The sequence below is a fragment of the Ahaetulla prasina genome, chromosome 6 (genome assembly GCF_028640845.1).
Source record: "Ahaetulla prasina isolate Xishuangbanna chromosome 6, ASM2864084v1, whole genome shotgun sequence".
NCBI lineage: Eukaryota > Metazoa > Chordata > Lepidosauria > Squamata > Colubridae > Ahaetulla > Ahaetulla prasina.
Window position 1 is genome coordinate 78049923 of NC_080544.1, and position 20317 is coordinate 78070239.

At 35.9% G+C, this 20317-nt stretch overlaps 1 protein-coding gene across 2 annotated transcripts in view; it reads right to left on the bottom strand.

Annotated features, from left to right (window-relative positions):
• DNER (delta/notch like EGF repeat containing) overlaps positions 1–20317 on the bottom strand; it is a 140676-nt gene that overhangs the window by 46008 nt on the left and 74351 nt on the right. For both annotated transcript variants that reach the window (XM_058188841.1, XM_058188840.1), the window contains exons 3-5: positions 19572–19666; positions 12394–12560; positions 7552–7697 (exon numbers count right to left, since the gene is read on the bottom strand). In XM_058188841.1, coding sequence (XP_058044824.1) covers positions 7552–7697; positions 12394–12560; positions 19572–19666 — 408 coding nt within the window. The remainder of the gene's footprint in view (positions 1–7551; positions 7698–12393; positions 12561–19571; positions 19667–20317) is intronic.

A 20317-nucleotide genomic window follows, 5' to 3' on the forward strand; every position in this document is an offset into this window, starting at 1 on the left:
ATTTATATATTAAATTTTTATACCGCCCTTCTCCCAAAGGACTCAGGGCAGTGTACAGCCAGAATAAAAACAAAGATATATACAATTTAAAACAACATTTAAAAAGAGCAAATTTTAAAGGCTGATTATTAAAATTTAAGTTAAAAAGTTAAAAATATTAAAAAACCCAATTAAAATACATCACTAATTATGCCAGTCCCGCTTTAATGAATAAATATGTTTTGAGCTCACGACGGAAGGTCCGAAGATCAGGCACTTGACGCAGGCCGGGGGGAAGTTTGTTCCAGAGCGTCACTGCCCCCATAGAGAAGGCCCTACTCCTGGGGGCCGCCAGCTGACACTGTTTGGCGGACGGCACCCTGAGGAGACCCTCTCTGTGCGAGCGTACAGGTCGATGGGAGGCAAAGGGTAACAGCAGGCGGTCTCGTAAATACCCGGGTCCTAAGCCATGGAGCACTTTAAAGATAGTTACCAAAATCTTGAAGCGCACCGGAAAGACCACAGGAAGCCAGTGCAAGCTACGGAGCAGCGATGTCACGTGGGAGCCACGAGCGGCTCCTCACATTACCGCAAGAGCCGCATTCTGGACTAACTGCAGCCTCCGGGTGCACCTCAAGGGCAGCCCCATGTAGAGAGCATTGCAATAATCCAGCCTAGACGTAACCAGAGCGTGAGTGACCGTGCATAAGGCATCCCGGTCAAGGAACTGGCGAACCAGGCGAACCTGGTAAAAGGCCCTCCTGGCGACGGCCGCCAGGTGTTCATCAAAAGACAGCCGTCCATCCAGGAGGACGCCCAAGTTGCGAACCACCTCCTTTGGGGCCACTAACTCGCCCCCAACAGTCAGCTGCGGATGCAGCTGACTGTACCGGGATGCCGGCATCCACAGCCACTCCGTCTTGGAGGGATTGAGCTTGAGTCTGTTTCTCCCCATCCAGACCCGTACAGCTTCCAGGCACCGGGACAGCACTTCGACCGCTTCGTTGGGGTGGTCCGGGGTGGAGAAGTACAGCTGAGTATCATCAGCGTACAGATGATAACTCACCCCGAAACCACTGATGACCTCACCCAGCGGCTTCATATAGATGTTGAACAGGGTAGGCGAGAGAATCGACCCCTGAGGCACCCCACAAGTGAGGCGCCTTGAGGACGACCTCTGCCCCCCTGTCAACACCGTCTGCGACCGGTCAGAGAGATAGGAGGAGAACCACCGATAAACGGTGCCCCCCACTCCCAATCCCTCCAACCGGCGCAGCAGGATACCATGGTCGATGGTATCGAAAGCCGCTGAGAGATCTAATAGGACCAAGGCAGAGGAGCAACCCCTGTCCCTGGCCCTCCAGAGGTCATCCACCAACGCGACCAAAGCCATCTCCGTGCTATAACCGGGTCGGAAGCCGGACTGGAACGGGTCTAGATAGACAGTTTCCTCCAGGTGCCGGGGGAGCTGCCATGCAACCACACTCTCTACAACCTTCGCCACAAAGCGAAGGTTGGAGACTGGACGATAATTACCCAAAATAGCTGGGTCCAGGGAAGGCGTCTTGAGGAGAGGTCTCACCACCGCCTCCTTCAAGGCGGCGGGGAAAACCCCTTCCATCAAAGAAGCATTTATAATCCCCTGGAGCCAGCCTCGTGTCACTTCCTGAGCAGCCAGCACTAACCAGGAAGGGCGACACCAAAAAGTTCTCAACGCGACACCAAAAAGTTTTGCCATCACTGATGTATAAGAACCCACAGATTGATTCCATTGTGATCCATGTAAACTGACATTTGTAATTTGTACAATTTGTACAAATTTGTAATTTAAGTACTTCTACTGTACACTTATTCTGGATCTTATCATGAGACAAATGGCCAAAAGGAAAATGACATCCATTTATTTTTTTTAAAAAGTTTTTATCCTTTAAGTTCAATAGTTCCAAGCACAGGCTGATTCTAGCATTAAAATTCCCACAAATAATTAAATGTTTACTTGTGGACTGATGTGGACTTGTGCACAGTTACTTGTGGACTGATTAAGCTAAAGATGTAATCAACTAAAAACTCCCAAGTTATCACAATTGTTCCAAGTTATCTCAATTGTTATCCCAATTGTCTGGATGACACATAAATGTTAACACATATTAACATTCTAACTTTATATTTCAGTCTCAATTTTTGAATTTCAGCTATATCACTTAATGTCCCTGATTAATTTCTTCTCTTCTCAAATCAAGATGATCTGTGATTAGTCTCATTAGGCCTCCTTTAACATGCCCAACATTACTTCTGCCAGTCGTTTGAAACATTCTCCTTTCCATTTTTCTGTCCTCTAATGCTTCCTGTAAAACTGATACTGAAGAAATTAGCAATTCAAGACCCTGAAAAGGAACTGTCAGATTAAAAGCTTCATCAAGTTCAAGCCCTTAAGATATTGTTATTTATTCTAGGGTCCTCTAGGTGTGCAGAGAACGTACAGTATGTAACTTCCTAATGGAGAATGTTGCCTTAACATTCCATTCAACTGATACCTTTCTGTTAAAAATAGTCATAATGAAAGTTGAATGTTCAGGCATCTTGAGCACATTAGCCAAAATATTTAATTATGCTAATCTTTATTTCTCAATAATTTCATGTTATATTAGATGCACATCTGCTACATCAGTGTTGCATACATGCAAGCAAAATAATTTTCTAAAAAGTGGGAATCAATCTAATGAGTAGTATATTAAGAGATATTTATAACTATCCATAGTTAATGTTCACGATTAAATATATTCCTTGCAACCTTTTAGGAACATTCTGGAAAGTGACACCATTTTCTTCTAGAGATTACAAACCAAGCAATTTAATACATATGTTATTTCCTTGATAATGTAACTTTGATTAAAGAAAGTAAGGTGTAACTCTTCTTTTGCTTCACTATTTTCAACTCTTAACACAGAATGCTCAACTATTTTTACTGAATGATTAATTTGTATGATAAATATATTACTGTGTATTTACTGTGTATTCAGTAAATGTGAGCTGCATCAGCATTACTTGTCATTTTGTTTTAACTTTAATACCTATTTATTGCAAAATGTCTTCTAAATTATCTTTTTTGATAATGTGCTTTGCACAATAAAACAAATGTGTTACAAGCAGAAGCATTTATGAACAACCTAAGGAAAACAGCAAAGACCATGCCATTAAACCATTATATAAAAATTACTGGAAAAAAGAACCTAATTCTATAGCTAATTTAGATAAGATATTCAATATTGCTAACTGATTATTGTATGAGTAAAAAAATGAGGCACTGTGGGCCTGTCTCATTGTAGGTTAAAAAAAAGTGTCAAAAAACACTTTTGTCTAATTAAGTTAGCTGATTAAACTACTGTTTATTCTGGCTTTGAATCAAATTTTCTTGGCTTAAATTCCAATTGGCCATTTAAAGAATATGAAAAAAACAAACTTTTGCAGAAAAAAAACAAAGTACAAAACTCATTAAAGTCAACATTCAGCAGAAGCTTTTGATGAGCTTGCCTAGCGAAAGACTAGCTCGTCTGTAAACACATATGCTTATTTGCAAGCTCAAACTGTCGGTCCAAAACAGTTGCATGGAATTTTCAAGTGCATATTTATAATGGATTTTGCTAACAATACTTGGCTGAGCTATTTTTAGGAGGTGATAAAATGTAAGTTTGGTAGAACAAGCTTTAGGAGACATTTGAACATGAGTATTTTCAAGAACACAGGTATTTGCTAGAAACAAAACAGTGTACACAAGTCCAGAAGAAAGCACACACAAGGAAATTCACTGTCACTTTTCACTGCCTGGGTCAATAAGGACTGCACTAGGTATCTGAGTGTCTGGACATCTAATGAAAAATGGGCCACAAAACTCAGAACTGATGGCTAAGCAATCAGAACCAGCAGCTGCAGAACTACTGGAAAGAATGGCAAATATACAGAGATTGTAAACAAAAAATAATAATGATCTGTTATTACAGATCAAATCCAACAAGAAGAGGATATTTGAAATGAATGCATCAGTTCTGGAAAGTGACACCATTTTCTTCTAGAGATTACAAACCAAGCAATTTAATACATATGTTATTTCCTTGATAATGTAACTTTGATTAAAGAAAGTAAGGTGTAACTCTTCTTTTGCTTCACTATTTTCAACTCTTAACACAGAATGCTCAACTATTTTTACTGAATGATTAATTTGTATGATAAATATATTACTGTGTATTTACTGTGTATTCAGTAAATGTGAGCTGCATCAGCATTACTTGTCATTTTGTTTTAACTTTAATACCTATTTATTGCAAAATGTCTTCTAAATTATCTTTTTTGATAATGTGCTTTGCACAATAAAACAAATGTGTTACAAGCAGAAGCATTTATGAACAACCTAAGGAAAACAGCAAAGACCATGCCATTAAACCATTATATAAAAATTACTGGAAAAAAGAACCTAATTCTATAGCTAATTTAGATAAGATATTCAATATTGCTAACTGATTATTGTATGAGTAAAAAAATGAGGCACTGTGGGCCTGTCTCATTGTAGGTTAAAAAAAAGTGTCAAAAAACACTTTTGTCTAATTAAGTTAGCTGATTAAACTACTGTTTATTCTGGCTTTGAATCAAATTTTCTTGGCTTAAATTCCAATTGGCCATTTAAAGAATATGAAAAAAACAAACTTTTGCAGAAAAAAAACAAAGTACAAAACTCATTAAAGTCAACATTCAGCAGAAGCTTTTGATGAGCTTGCCTAGTGAAAGACTAGCTCGTCACATATGCTTATTTGCAAGCTCAAACTGTCGGTCCAAAACAGTTGCATGGAATTTTCAAGTGCATATTTATAATGGATTTTGCTAACAATACTTGGCTGAGCTATTTTTAGGAGGTGATAAAATGTAAGTTTGGTAGAACAAGCTTTAGGAGACATTTGAATATGAGTATTTTCAAGAACACAGGTATTTGCTAGAAACAAAACAGTGTACACAAGTCCAGAAGAAAGCACATACAAGGAAATTCACTGTCACTTTTCACTGCCTGGGTCAATAAGGACTGCACTAGGTATCTGAGTGTCTGGACATCTAATGAAAAATGGGCCACAAAACTCAGAACTGATGGCTAAGCAATCAGAACCAGCAGCTGCAGAACTACTGGAAAGAATGGCAAATATACAGAGATTGTAAACAAAAAATAATAATGATCTGTTATTACAGATCAAATCCAACAAGAAGAGGATATTTGAAATGAATGCATCAGTTCTGGAAAGAACAACATCCAGAATCAGAAATAGCAGAACAGAGGCTAGCAGATTAACATTGATTTATAATGCAAAATAAATATTCACAGAAGGGGAACTGGAAGAAGATCAAAGATCTACTCAGGACAAAAAAAAATCAAAAACTTGCCAGAAGTAACTCAGTCTGTAGAGGCAGGTTGTAGGGGGAGCTGGCAGTAGAGAAAGCCAATACCGCTATAGAATTTTGTTTCACTTGCTATCCCAGGTCTGCCTATCCCTCATTTGCCTATCCCATGGCCTTGGGAATGATTCAACACATGGATAAAATGCCAAATCCAGTCGGAACATCTGGCTGACTATGCAATGACCCATAAGAATATAAGAAGAATATAAGAATATGAATAAAAGACAAGGAATTGGAGAAAATTACAAAGGAAAATTTAAGCTGAAAGATTATGACATAAACTGGCCATGGTAGACCCACTGGTTATTGGCACATGGGTGCCATCTCAAAAACAAATCTTGGGTAGTACTTAGAAAATATGAGCATTGACAAAATTTCCATCTGTCAATTAGATTGCTTGTATCCATATATATACTGTACTAGGCTAATACATTGCAAAAACCTAGATTCTTGGGAAGGAGTCATATGAAGGCCGATATAAACTAAAGATCTAGCAGATGTGATTTTGCATTATTGTATATAAAATAATTCATAAACATGTACAATATTCCAGAATATATATCCAATTATTCTGCTTGAGTTTTCAAGATCAAATAAAATTCAAAGTTTCTTGTCTAAATTTTTTATTTTCTTCTCTTGATGCTGATTTTTATGGGAATATTAGAAAAATTTGAAGTGATAAAACATCAGAAAAATACAATATATGCCATACAATGAATCTGGCACCATCTTCTGCACTTTCTACTTAAATGTTGCAGATTTCAAAGATTTAGACATCTATACCTGTGAACATTGAGAGCTAAGCAATTGCCGAATATCTCATTTCAAAACTGATGAGGTCATTGCAAGGACCTCAAAAATTGTATTCTCTTTCCGTGCTAGGAATTCTACCTGAAACAATTAAGAAAAGCTGATGGTACATAAAATTCTCAGACTTTACTACATTCTCTTTCTCAATTCAATGCCTCAAACTGTCTGGCACATAAAACAGATTTGGCTGAAACATGCCAAACAATGATAGCAACACGTCACACACACCTTCCAAGAATGAAAATAACAAGGTTTTTTATTGCTCATCATCTTTTATGCATCTGGTGAATAAGCTTTGAAAGGACAGAGCTTTTTTTTTTCTTTTAACAAGCTTCCAATAAAAATAGGAAACAGGAAGAGTTTTAGCCCCAAAATTATAATCTTGAATATGCAAGGCAAGAAAAGAGGACACTCAAAAATAAGTACTGAAACTATAGCAATAAAGAATTACAGTTGTCAATCACATGGTACATGTCCTAAAGTAGAAAGACTTGTTATTCTTCTTGAACACATAATTATTTCTTTTGTTAACTGTTTTTTGGCAAATCAAATGTTATGATTTCTCCTGGCAACCGCTTTCATTTTCTAAGGGTATAGACAGTTTTTACATCAGTATGGATAATATCGTATAAGGCATACACTTAATTCTTTTTGCTTTATAGAAATACAATATTATTAAATAATAATCAGCAATGTATTCCAAAGAGAATTGCAAGGGCTGCAGAGCAACAGCTAATCAGCCACTTCCAGAGTTAATGTAAGCCAGAAGAGAAAATATTGGGAAGCAGTTGTGAAAAATTCCATGCAACAACTTGCGATGCAGAATTTACTAAGGTGAGAGCTGCTTCACCAAAAGCCCTGTTCTGAAGAATAATGGGTAGACAATACTATATCTGATTTGATTTGTATTTATACTCTAATACAACTTTTGGATATCTCTGGTACCATACTGTGTTTTCAGGGATCTGAATTGGATGCGAGAATATCTCTAAAAAGCCGCAGAGCATTAATCAAATGCTGGCTTTGAAGCTAGAGCAAAGCTCTTCTAATGATCCACTTACCACAGAGGAGATATGCAGCTTTCAGCTCATCATGCAATCCAGGCAGTTGCATGCCTCAAGAATGTGTCTCTTACAAACTACCAATTTTCTCCATCCACCTACCCTTTACACCTGCCTTTCGCTGGTTTCTCCCAAATCATGCACTGCTTTTTCTCTGGCAATTGATTCTTGCAGTTCTTTGTTTTGTCTCAATCAGCCTTATATGAAAAAGTCTAGGATATTCATATCCCTCCACCCTTCATCCACATTCCTTCTTTTTTCTTACCTCGGACGGTCTTGTAATGCATTTGCCTTTCCCAGAACACTGAAAGCCATCAGACTGGATTCCTCCAGGCAAACACATGCTGACCTTTACTATGACTGTCAAGCGTAATGCCACAATGCATTTGGAAACAGAATCATTCACAAAACCTGGAAGAAAGAGACCATATATATTACGGTTAAAAATAGAATACAATGCCTTAAAAGGGAACTTAAAATAGCCAGACTATGGCAGAGATGGGGAATGAGGAAGGGCTGCAGTTAATACTTCGCCGCACCTAAATCCCATTAAACTGCTACTGAGTGGCCATAGACAGAAGATATATGAAAATCAGCCATATTATACTGTACGGATTTTTTTTCGTTGTTGTTGTTGTTTTGCTTATATTGCCTCTGTAGTTCACAACAGCTTTAGGAGAGAAAAGGACAGAAAAAATTGGACAAGAGGGTCAATCCAGAGTTGGAATCCGTGTATGTTTGTGTGTGTGTGTGTTTACCTTTGCTAATTTCACTAGAAGCACAGATGAAATGTAGTTGAAATGCACTTACAATTAATCCAATGACCCATATCAAAGAAAAAATAAATCCCTTATCAGAAGTTGAAAATGAGATAGATAATATTGCTTCTTTATATATTTTTATTTATCTATGAAAACTATGGCTAGACCATATTAATTATACAGTTTGGGAAATGTCTGGCTTTATGTGATTCAAAGATTGGTTTCTCACTTCCTCTGCGTGCCTCAGCAGAAGCAGCACTAAGCAGACTTTATATAGGCTCAGAAGCTAAGCAAGTTCAGGTTTGGTAAGTTACAGAATGGGATACTACAATAATAGAAGAAATGCAGGCTAAAGTGAAAAATTGGAAAACATCCTGGAATAAGGATGTGGCAAACCACCCAGTATAGAAATAACAGATACATCCACAGAGTTAGCAAGAACTTATCTGGACTCAAAGGAGTCTCTACTTTGACATACTCTATAGTCAGATGCTTTTGAAAAATGAACTGAGATTCAAAGCAGCTAGATATAGGTCAGAGATATATAATTCATTTGCACATCACTGGTGTTATAATATACAGTCGTGTACAAAGGCCCTTATAATTTAAGTAGTTCTAGCATCCATATCTATACTCACTTTGATCAAGGTCACAGCATTAGAACAGTTACAAATGACTAAACTACAATTTTGTTTCACTTAATTTTGATGCTCTCTCTCTCTTAACCTCTTATACCAGCAAGTAAGTGTTTAGAGAAATTCATATAGGAGAATACTCAAAAATGAAATGAAAACACCATCATCCTTATGCAAAATTTATTTTAAGAGCAGTCATGAAGTAGAACACTTCGAAGAAAGTGTTTTTTGAAGAAAAAAGTAAAGGTGGCCTTGAATTTGTAGTCATTACTACTTGGAACAATTAGCAAGATAGCCCTTTTCTACCAACAAAATTACTTAAGACCATTATTATCTAATAACATTTGCTAAAAAAAATATTTTTGAACTCCATGCTAAGTAAAATGACAAGAAGTAAACAGTGTAAGTCGTATTTTAAGGACTAGTACTATTAATTACTGCAAAATCTCTATCACACTGAAATAATGGTGGATTTTTGGATCCATCAACCAAATTTTTCTAAATAATATATGCAAAAACATTTTCTATCATTTACTTATGATGAAATAGAAGAGATTTTAAAATGTATAATTGCAGTGCATTAATATTTAAGGTGGAGAAGATAGCTTGAATAAGAAGTAAAATAAATATCAAATTATCTTTCATGGTAAAGAGAATAAATTAAATACTATTATTCCAAAACTGGCATTCTCCCAATGAGAATGATCTTTTCTTTATTGGTTTCCTGAGACTAATTGTTATAAGTTGTTCCTAAAAATTATGCTACAACAATAAATAGCAACCTCAATAGTTTATTCCTTCTGGCTAATAATGATCTAAAGTGGAGGCAGATGAACTAACTTTCCAATTTACATTGTAACTCAGAATTAAGAGAAGAAGATGCTGTATACTGAAATATCTGCCATTTTAACACTATATTTGAAATTACTAAGAATTCAGTACATCAATTACTGCACCAGCATAACTCTAAAAATGGACAAACATATTATGATGCTATGCTAAGAAAAGCAAAAATTCTGCTAATAAGAACAATATTTACTTACCTGCCTCAATTATTTAATGCATATAAACATATAAAAAATGCCTTTTTCTGTTCTCACATCTTTTTTAAAAATATTTTTTTTATTTTTTAAATATACATCAATATCAGTACATGAATAGTGAGGCATCTGAGTATTCTTTCTTTGAATACAAGAAAGAATAGTGATAATATTAATATTATTTCTTATTTAAGTCATACTTATATAATTGTAATGTTATTATATATATTTATGTTAAAATATAGGTCTTCATTATTTAATTGTTCAACATTTTAATCCCCCATTCTAATAACAATAGCAATATCATTAAGTCATCATCTTTCAACATCTAAACTTTATATCTAGCTATTACTTTTAATATATTATATAAAATATGTATAATATTATTTCCCCTATTTCTTGTGTCTGCCTCTATTCTAGCTCCTAATAATGCCAATCTTGTGTTATAAAACATTTCCTCTATCCATCATCTCTTGACCATTTTAATGTTTCAATTCTTATTCATTTTTTGACTTGCCTCCCAAATTCCTCCCTTTGGTCTTCTTCTCTATCTGCATCTTTCCTGTTTAACTTAAGTATTTCTTCCATCTCTACTATCTTTCGCTGCCAAGCCTCCAGAGGATCTGCTCAACTCTCCATTTTCTTTTCAAAAATATCTTTCTGTTTATCCAAAATAATTTTTTGATCTTTTAGCATGTATTTTCCCTGAATTGCTTCACTAATTTTTATTACTTTCTCCTTCTTATCTTTTTGTTTTTTTATTCATTATCCCTTGTAGAGCACTTTCTAGTTTCCCATTTATATTATTCATTAAATCCATTATCTCCCTGTGATTCCCTGTCATAGAATCATAAATGCTTTGGAACATTGCCACCAATTCTTTTTGCAACCTGCTTATTTCCCCCTGCTGAACCATCTTGCCTTCTTTTTTTGATGTCCAAATATCACTCAGTAGTCTGTCAATGGTCTATCACTGCCCCAAAGTCTCAATTATCTTTGCCCTCAGACAGTTGATCTGGAAACCAGTAATATAGTTCTTTATATCCCATAAATAGTCAATTTAGCTCTTTTTAGGTAATCCAGGAAAATTTCCAAATGTCTTCTTAACTCCCCTCTATAAATTCAATCCTAACTCCTGATATTTGAAAGTTACTTTACTTAGATGTCTTCCATATTTTCAACATTTGAGCTCCATTAGTCACAGAGTAGTTAAATATAAAACAATAGATAGCACAGCAGTCCTTCAGGTGTTGTTTCCACTTTCTCTTCTGTCTTATCAGTATTTTCCCAGGGTTAAAGGAGCATAATGTATTCCATTCACCAGCAGATGGTGCTTTCCATTTAACTTTAATGTTACATAAATTCTAACAAGTTCCATTGTGTTTATTCAAACAAATAATCAAAATTCTAACAAGTAGTTCCAGCATTTTAAAATGCCTTATTGCCAATAAAAGCTAGTGATCTAATCTTTCTATATTTTCAAAGGTTTTGCACTCTCTTCTTAATATCCTTTTCTTTTCTTTTGGGTCTGTAATTTTTGTCTCTGTAATTATTTGCTGCTTAAACAAACTCTTCAAAATGCCTTTTCCAGCCTTTATTTTCTTTAGGGTTGGTTTTAAATAATAAAAAAGTCACCTCACCCAGTTCCAGTCACTATTCACACATCACTCCAGCACATTCTTTGTTTCTTCGGCTGCCCCAGCTTCATAACAGCCATAATGGCTGCCACTCTTCTTCATTGTCAGCTGAGAAGGAATTAGCCCTGAGCCAAGCAGGAGAGATGCCACTCTCCATGACCTGCAGGGCACTCCTCCACTCTTCATAACCCCTACAGGGTGACTAGCCCCTTATGGGCTTTCCAATGAAGGGATTTGATCTTTGAAGTTCACGGAGCCCTGCTCTTTGTGTCCAGCAGCACCGCAATGTCAACCAGAAGTCTGTACCTCACATCTTTTGTTACCCTCACCAAAAGTCATAAAGCCTTATATTCTCAATCCAGGGTTTCACAAAGGTACTGGAATTTTATTTACCATAATACCATAATCAATCACAATGAACAGCCAAGCTTTTAGAAAACAGATGCAATTTTTACATAAATTGCTTCTGTTATAGAGAAGAATGAGATTATGAAAACAAAAAATTACGTAAACTGATTTCTTTTTCTCATGAAGCAATAGACTGAGGTGAAGAAACATAATATAGCTTTCTGAACTTTAATCTTAACGTCATTTTCATCAAAGGGATAATATTTTTATAGTAAAGGAGCTAGTGAAAATCTCACATTCCTGGATCTAGCAAAAGGAAAAGTGTTGTTTTTTTAATTAGTTGTATCATCTCTTTGAATTGTTCTCTGAAGCCTCCTAAAAGTCAATGCAATACCCACAGAATCAAGGACATATGTCTCTGATGGTTGTTACCTGCCAGCATTTTACATTTTCCTGGGTAATCTTTTAAATAAGTCTTACATATATACATATTCCATTACAAAAAACCAAATCATATCTCATAGTAGTCCTATTCATGGTGCATTACTGTAATACAAAAGAGAAATTCCTATTCCTATTATGACTTACTATAACAATTCTGATTTAATGTCAAATATACACATGATTTGTTCAATACATTAAAAAAATACTTTATGAGTATAAAAATCAACATTAGCAAAACTCACCAATGAAAAAGTTGTTTCCCAATTCCAGCATCTCCTCTGCTAGGACAAGTCCACCCATTGCTTGGAGAAGAGTAATGCTTGTGGCATCTATAAGTGAGCATTGTTTAAACCTTTCTGTGGTCACCTTCCATAATAGGATAAGGGAAGCAGTGGCATCTTGCCTTATTCTAAAGACAAAAATAAAACTATTAAGCAGATCAAAATGAAAACAAGTGTTTTAAACATTTTCTATGAAAATGTAACATCACTCATGACATTAAAAACATGTTTCTATAACTTAATTGATGCAAAATTTCTCATTAATTCCAACACTTGTGGAAGATGTCAAAAGTGAGCAATTCTCTTTAGCTGTGTTGGCCTTCATTCATACCTCCTTCATTCTTTCCAAGAGACTAGAATTCTGTAATGTATTGGTGTAGCATATGTGTGGATGCACGCAATGTGGTCTTTTGTAATCGAAGGATGGAAATTTTGTCAATATGCAGGTTTTCTAAGTGCCATTAAAGATTTTTGATATGGCACAGCTGGTTTATGCTATAATCTTTCAAGATCAGGTTTCAGATCTTGATCTTCTTTGTGATTTTCACTAATTCTTCTATTGTACTATTCCTGGTTTTGCCATATCAATTATCCACACTCTCTTATTGTCAACCACAGTTAAATCTGATGAGTTATGTGCAAAATTTCCATTAGGATATTCCACAATATTTTAATCTGCTCATTTTTTACTCCTATTTCAAATTGATGTTTCCATTAATTTTTCATTATTGGCACATGATAATTTTTTTTAAATGTTTCAATTCCAGCATCTCCTCTGCTAGGACAAGTCCACCCATTGCTTGGAGAAGAGTAATGCTTGTGGCATCTATAAGTGAGCATTGTTTAAACCTTTCTGTGGTCACCTTCCATAATAGGATAAGGAAGCAGTGGCATCTTGCCTTCTTTTTTTGATGTCCAAATATCACTCAGTAGTCTGTCAATGGTCTATCACTGCCCCAAAGTCTCAATTATCTTTGCCCTCAGACAGTTGATCTGGAAACCAGTAATATAGTTCTTTATATCCCATAAATAGTCAATTTAGCTCTTTTTAGGTAATCCAGGAAAATTTCCAAATGTCTTCTTAACTCCCCTCTATAAATTCAATCCTAACTCCTGATATTTGAAAGTTACTTTACTTAGATGTCTTCCATATTTTCAACATTTGAACTCCATTAGTCACAGAGTAGTTAAATATAAAACAATAGATAGCACAGCAGTCCTTCAGGTGTTGTTTCCACTTTCTCTTCTGTCTTATCAGTATTTTCCCAGGGTTAAAGGAGCATAATGTATTCCATTCACCAGCAGATGGTGCTTTCCATTTAACTTTAATGTTACATAAATTCTAACAAGTAGTTCCAGCATTTTACATTTTCCTGGGTATTCTTTTAAATAAGTCTTACATATATACATATTCCATTACAAAAAACCAAATCATATCTCATAGTAGTCCTATTCATGGTGCATTACTGTAATACAAAAGAGAAATTCCTATTCCTATTATGACTTACTATAACAATTCTGATTTAATGTCAAATATACACATGATTTGTTCAATACATTAGAAAAATACTTTATGAGTATAAAAATCAACATTAGCAAAACTCACCAATGAAAAAGTTGTTTCCCAATTCCAGCATCTCCTCTGCTAGGACAAGTCCACCCATTGCTTGAGAAGAGTAATGCTTGTGGCATCTATAAGTGAGCATTGTTTAAACCTTTCTGTGGTCACCTTCCATAATAGGATAAGGAAGCAGTGGCATCTTGCCTTATTCTAAAGACAAAAATAAAACTATTAAGCAGATCAAAATGAAAACAAGTGTTTTAAACATTTTCTATGAAAATGTAACATCACTCATGACATTAAAAACATGTTTCTATAACTTAATTGATGCAAAATTTCTCATTAATTCCAACACTTGTGGAAGATGTCAAAAGTGAGCAATTCTCTTTAGCTGTGTTGGCCTTCATTCATACCTCCTTCATTCTTTCCAAGAGACTAGAATTTTGTAATGTATTGGTGTAGCATATGTGTGGATGCACGCAATGTGGTCTTTTGTAATCGAAGGATGGAAATTTTGTCAATATGCAGGTTTTCTAAGTGCCATTAAAGATTTTTGATATGGCACAGCTGGTTTATGCTATAATCTTTCAAGATCAGGTTTCAGATCTTGATCTTCTTTGTGATTTTCACTAATTCTTCTATTGTACTATTCCTGGTTTTGCCATATCAATTATCCACACTCTCTTATTGTCAACCACAGTTAAATCTGATGAGTTATGTGCAAAATTTCCATTAGGATATTCCACAATATTTTAATCTGCTCATTTTTTACTCCTATTTCAAATTGATGTTCCCATTAATTTTTCATTATTGGCACATGATAATTTTTTTTAAATGTTTCAATGAGTCATCATGGTGACTATGTTGTGTCATTGTTTATAAACAGTTTGTTTGACCGTCTTCTCACGAGCTGAGTATATGATTGTTTCTTTTGCTTCTTTGAACAATCTGTATTTTGAATTTTTTGATTTTTGAACTCTGGTCTTGATTGTATTTGTTCAAACAACTTGCTCTTGAGTGCCAAAATCAAGCTTCAGTTGTTTAAAGTTGTTTTTTAAAGTTCTAGTTGTAATGCATTGCCAGGTTTTATCTTTATCCACTTTCTCCTAATCTTTTGTAGAAATTTATCATTAATGCTTTTCCTTGTGGGCATCCGATTTATATTTCTATTACATTATTTCAATATCCATGTTTTATTTCCTGTACATTTAATAAGTTCCAATTTTTAACTTGCATCAGTTCTTGTTCTTAGATGTCTTTTACATAATCAGCCATCACATGTTTTTCTTCTTTGACAGTTTGACTTGAAGTCAACCTCTGCCTTCATTTTCATAGGGTAGATCTAGTCTATAACTCTATCACTACAGGGCTGTAATGCAGAGTGAATAGTCATCAATGTTCTGACATTTTGGTCCGATTGATTTTTAGTCCAATTGTTATGTCTGGTTACACAATCAGACAGATATTCAGACTAGATCTGGCATTTTTTCCTGCCTATCGTGCCCTTCCCAAGGACCTGGAATAGGCAGATGTTGTTTGATGGCATTAAAGATACCATCATAGGATGTAAGATGTACCAAATCAATCTTTTGCAATTGTCTGATGGCGATTTTCTCAATGCTAATGGTATTCACATGATGCTCATGTTGTTTTGGGATTGCACCCAAGGCACTTATAACTATTGGCGTTATCTTTGCTTTCTTTTGCCACAGTTGTTCTATTTCTATTTGCAGGTCTTGGTATTTTGTGATTTTTCTCTAGTTTTTTTTTCCTCTTCTATTCTGTTCTTTTCAGGTACTGCAACATCCACTATCCAGATTTATTTTATTTTATTTTTGTCTTTCTTACCAACAACTTTTAAGTCTGGGGTTTTATGTGGAAAGTGCTTGTCTTTTGAATTCTAAAGTCCCAGAGCACTTTAGTTTTTTCATTTTCTAATACTTCATCTATTTTGTGGTCCCACCAGTTCTTGCTTGCAGGAAAATGGTATTTCTTGCAGATTTTTTAGTGCACCATTGTTGCTACTTTGTCATGCCACTGTTTCTTCAGCTTCTTTGCAGAAGCACCACTTGCTTTCTGCTGCTGTCTTCTCCACTTGGTCTTGTATATCCAGAATTATGTCTCTTTCTTCAACTTTTTTGCTCTTAGCCTTTGCCAGATCTTGTTATCTGCTTTGTCTGCTTTTTTTTTAATGTACTGCCATGTAGTACTTTGTCTTGCCATGTTTCTTTTAATAATAATGATGTTGGTTATTAATATTTTAATTATAATACATTGGTGTGTCAATGTATTATCATTAATAAATTTATTATAGCTGCCCCTTTTCATAGACTCTGGGCAGCTTAGAAATACAAAATAATAAAATAATAAAATAATAAAAAGAAATACAAAATAATAAAATAATAAAAAGTTAAAATATGCATACATGCAACGTGTTACATTGATAATGGGACCACCTTGGACTTCTTAACTATGGAAGAAGTTATTGTATTTTTCAGAGTGTAAGACAGTAAGGAAAACAAGAAAAAGAAATCTGCCTCTGCCTCCCAGCAATTTTGGCTCATTGCAGCAAATAGCAAATAGCCTGCTTTACTTTCATTTTAATTTTCAGCATTGCTTGATTAACACAAGAAAAAAAAATCTGCCCCCCAGCAATTTACCTCCTTGCAGCAAGCAACAGAGGCCTGAGCAGCAATAGGCAATGGCAACCCTTGCAACCTGAAACAGCTGAGAGTCGGGAGGCCGATCCAAGGGACAATCAACTTGTGCTAATTAGGCTGTGTTGAAGCTGAAATGGACTGTTTCTTCTTGCTGCTTGCTGCAAGGAGGTAAATTGCTGGGAGGAGAGGCCAAAGGGTGAGGGCCAGTGGGTGGGCGGGGCTACATTCTATGTATAAGATGCACCCAAATTTTCACCCCCTTTTAGGGGGGAAAAGGTGCATCTTAAACTCTGAAAAATATGGTAACTATGTAGAGAGAGGAGAATTGTGGCCATCACACAGTTTTAAATCAGTAGCTTTTATATATATAACATATATATTTGTTTTCTGAGGTTTTCACGGGTGTTTGTATGTATAAGAGCACAAAAAAAACCTCCATCCAATCAGAGCACAGCCAAGCTCCCACCCAATCAGTTCAAACCCCCACTAGCAGTTAAAAGGAAGAAACAGCTGCGATCACACATTGCTCCCAGAAGCACGAAGCTGAAGCCTGAAGATGACGAATGAGACTTCGTCGAAACGTTGCCAAGACATTTCCAATTTTACACGGGAGAAAACCCGAACAACCAAAGACCTACATACATATATATATATATATGAAGCTGTGGCTAGGAATTACACTAGGATGGGGAAGGCCAAATAATATAATAATAGAAGAAACAATCAAAATTTGAGAAACAGAGAGCCATCTTGAATATTTTTAAAGTATAAATAGACCAAGAAGAGATTGACCAAAGAAACTAGAGAGAAAGATGAAGGAAAAGCCAGGGTAAAAAAACATGAGGAAGAGGCAACTGGAAGCTGAGTAAATATAAATTCTGAGGGGGGAGGGTGAGAAGTCATGTCAAGCTTAGAAAAAGATATCTCTCTCATCAATAAGTAACTTTGAAGACATTAACCCCAAGGGGAAAAGATTATAAATCTTATAAATGTCTGCATACACATCCAATCCATTAACTGCTATTTCAGCAGCTAAAATTTAATAGTCCCACATTTCTAGAGCAGTAACCTTGGAGGGCAACTCCAGTCAATCAGTCACAGTAGATTAAAATTGCAGCTCTAATTAATCACATTATTTTGGCTCAAGTACAACTATTAAATATTTAGCATTTTTATATTTCTAAAAAAGCAATTATGGCTTGGCTTTGATTCTCTATGTTGTAAATATTAATTTTGCCAAGGTCAAAGCCGTATTTCTACTAATAACACTGGGTTTGGATTTCATGTCACCTCCCAAATAATTATTGGGAAGTATTGGCTTTTTTAGCCTAAAACAAGTTTTGTAAATGAAGAATAATTCTTTCTAATGAATATTTTCCCCTTATTCTTTCACTTCATCTTCAGTTGAATAGCCAAATATTTTTAAACACTCTATTCCAAATGTGGGACTACTACATGCAAGAGTTGGGAGCTCAAAACAAGAATTTAATCTTCTTAAATATATTATGTCCATTTTATGTTAGATACCAGCTTTCACGTGGAGTTCAACATTATGTCCCACTTCCACCATGCTTTCTAACATAGGTTGCCTCTTCCAAAATTATCTCTTTGGGATAATAAGCATACAAAAGGGTAAATCTTCCTTCCAGATAAATATTTCTTTTTGATGACAAATAATAAATGTGTCTTCTTCCGTAAGGTATCATGGAACTTGAGTCCTACTACTTTTTCTTGAAAACTCTAGGATCCCTAACAATAAATATCTGCAGGTGAGGGAAAGCTCTATATTGTGTCTTGCCCGCCCTCAGAGCAGCCGGGGCCTTCTTACCTGCTCCCGAACACGGAGGAATGTATGCCTCCCGGCCCAAGTCCTGGCTCCATGCCCACACAAACTGCAGAAGAAGGAGCATCTCCCTGCCCCAGCCCTGACTCCATGCCCAGGCAAACGGAGCAGCTAGACCCCTCCCCCTCCTCCACAGCAGGTGAGCCTGAGGAGGGTTTACTCCCAACAACAGCTGATTGGAGTAATCCTCGCATCAGAAGATTGGAGAGGCGGAGGCAACAGAAGGAAGGGAGGGGCAGGCCTTAATGAGTGCTGAGTCATGGAGCCACACCCCATGGCCTATATAAAGGATCTACTTTCTGGCAGTCTCTGAGTCAGGCAAAAGTCGAACTTATCTTGCTGAAGTCACTTACTGGTCTCCTGCCTGCTCTGAGGACTTTGCTAGGACTTTGGGCAGAGCTGCAGAGGCAAGCCTGATTCGGATTTCCCTGACCCAGCCGTCAGCGGAGGAGTGGGACACGACACTCTATAATTAATCTATTGTAATATTTCCCAGTCTAGTGCACGCTCTTTGTGTTGGATTTAAACTATCATACTTTCCAACTAATTAAGAAGCATTGATATCTAAAGGGCTAGTCCACTCCTAGAAAAGCATGTGCTGCCCGTTGTCTTTTCCCTTCAAGATTGTGGGAAAAGACAAAGAAAAAAAGTTTTACATGCCCTTGAATTCTAAGACTGCAGAGTCAACATTGAAAGCAGTCATGTGAGCTTGGGGAAAAAGCAAAACTGCCTTAATGATCGTAGAGGCTCTTGCATGCACCAAAGCATCTCTTTGAAAGACCTTGCATTATCCTATCTCCATGCATGAGAAACAGTGACAAAAATAAGCTTTTTGTGTATTCCAATGAAACAATAAAAATTTGAACATTTGGACAACACAACTGGAAAATTGACAAGCTATTTTAGGAAAAAGAAAAAGAAATTGGTGAATCAATTGTGACATAAGATATCATAAGGTTTTTACACTATGTTCCTGCCATTCTTTTCCATTTATACATAAGATTTCAAACGATGGATTAAACAACCAACATTATCTAAAACCCTTCTGTAATAATGCAAAACAGCAGTTTCTTACTTTATTGAAGTATTTTGTGGAACTTCAAAGGATATTAGGCGACCCCCACCAGAATTATTGGAGCTGGCATTTCCACAGGCTATGTCAGGGATTACCTATAAAGAGTATAAATAAATATCAGACATCAGTTAACAGCTTTTAAACAGAACCTGAAAACTGGTTTTAAAATGTAATAAAACTGAAATGTATTTGATGGATATATTTTGGAAAAATTACTTTCTGAAGCTTTATAGAGCAACAGATGCACAAACAAAAAGGCTCAGCTTGAAAAGACATTGGTTTGGGTCTGGTTTACTTAAGAAAAACACAAAGGGCTTTTCATATTGTAGCAACCTAGATTCCTAATAGATTGCAAGACAATCCTGTAAAAAAAGCAGATAATGAAAATTCATTGGCTTTCAGGAACACACAGCAAGATAGCTGATAGCATCTCTCAGCATCTTACTGTTGTGTAGTGTGGAATACAAACAAATCATAGGTAGCAATGCTTTGCCACCTGATGTCAGCAAAATGAAGACCAATTATTAATTTTTTTCCTATGAGAAAAGACTTTTTATAATATAAACTAGAGCCATTACTATTTGCCAAGGAGAAAAAAATACTATAAGGTATTTGTTTATTTTTGTGGCTAAAATGTTTCCTTTTCAGGCAGAGCTTCTTTAAAAAGCTTTAAAAAAGTATGCTATTAATATGTCTTCTACATGGATTGCAAATTCAGCAGCAGCTCAGGGAAATGTATAAACTAC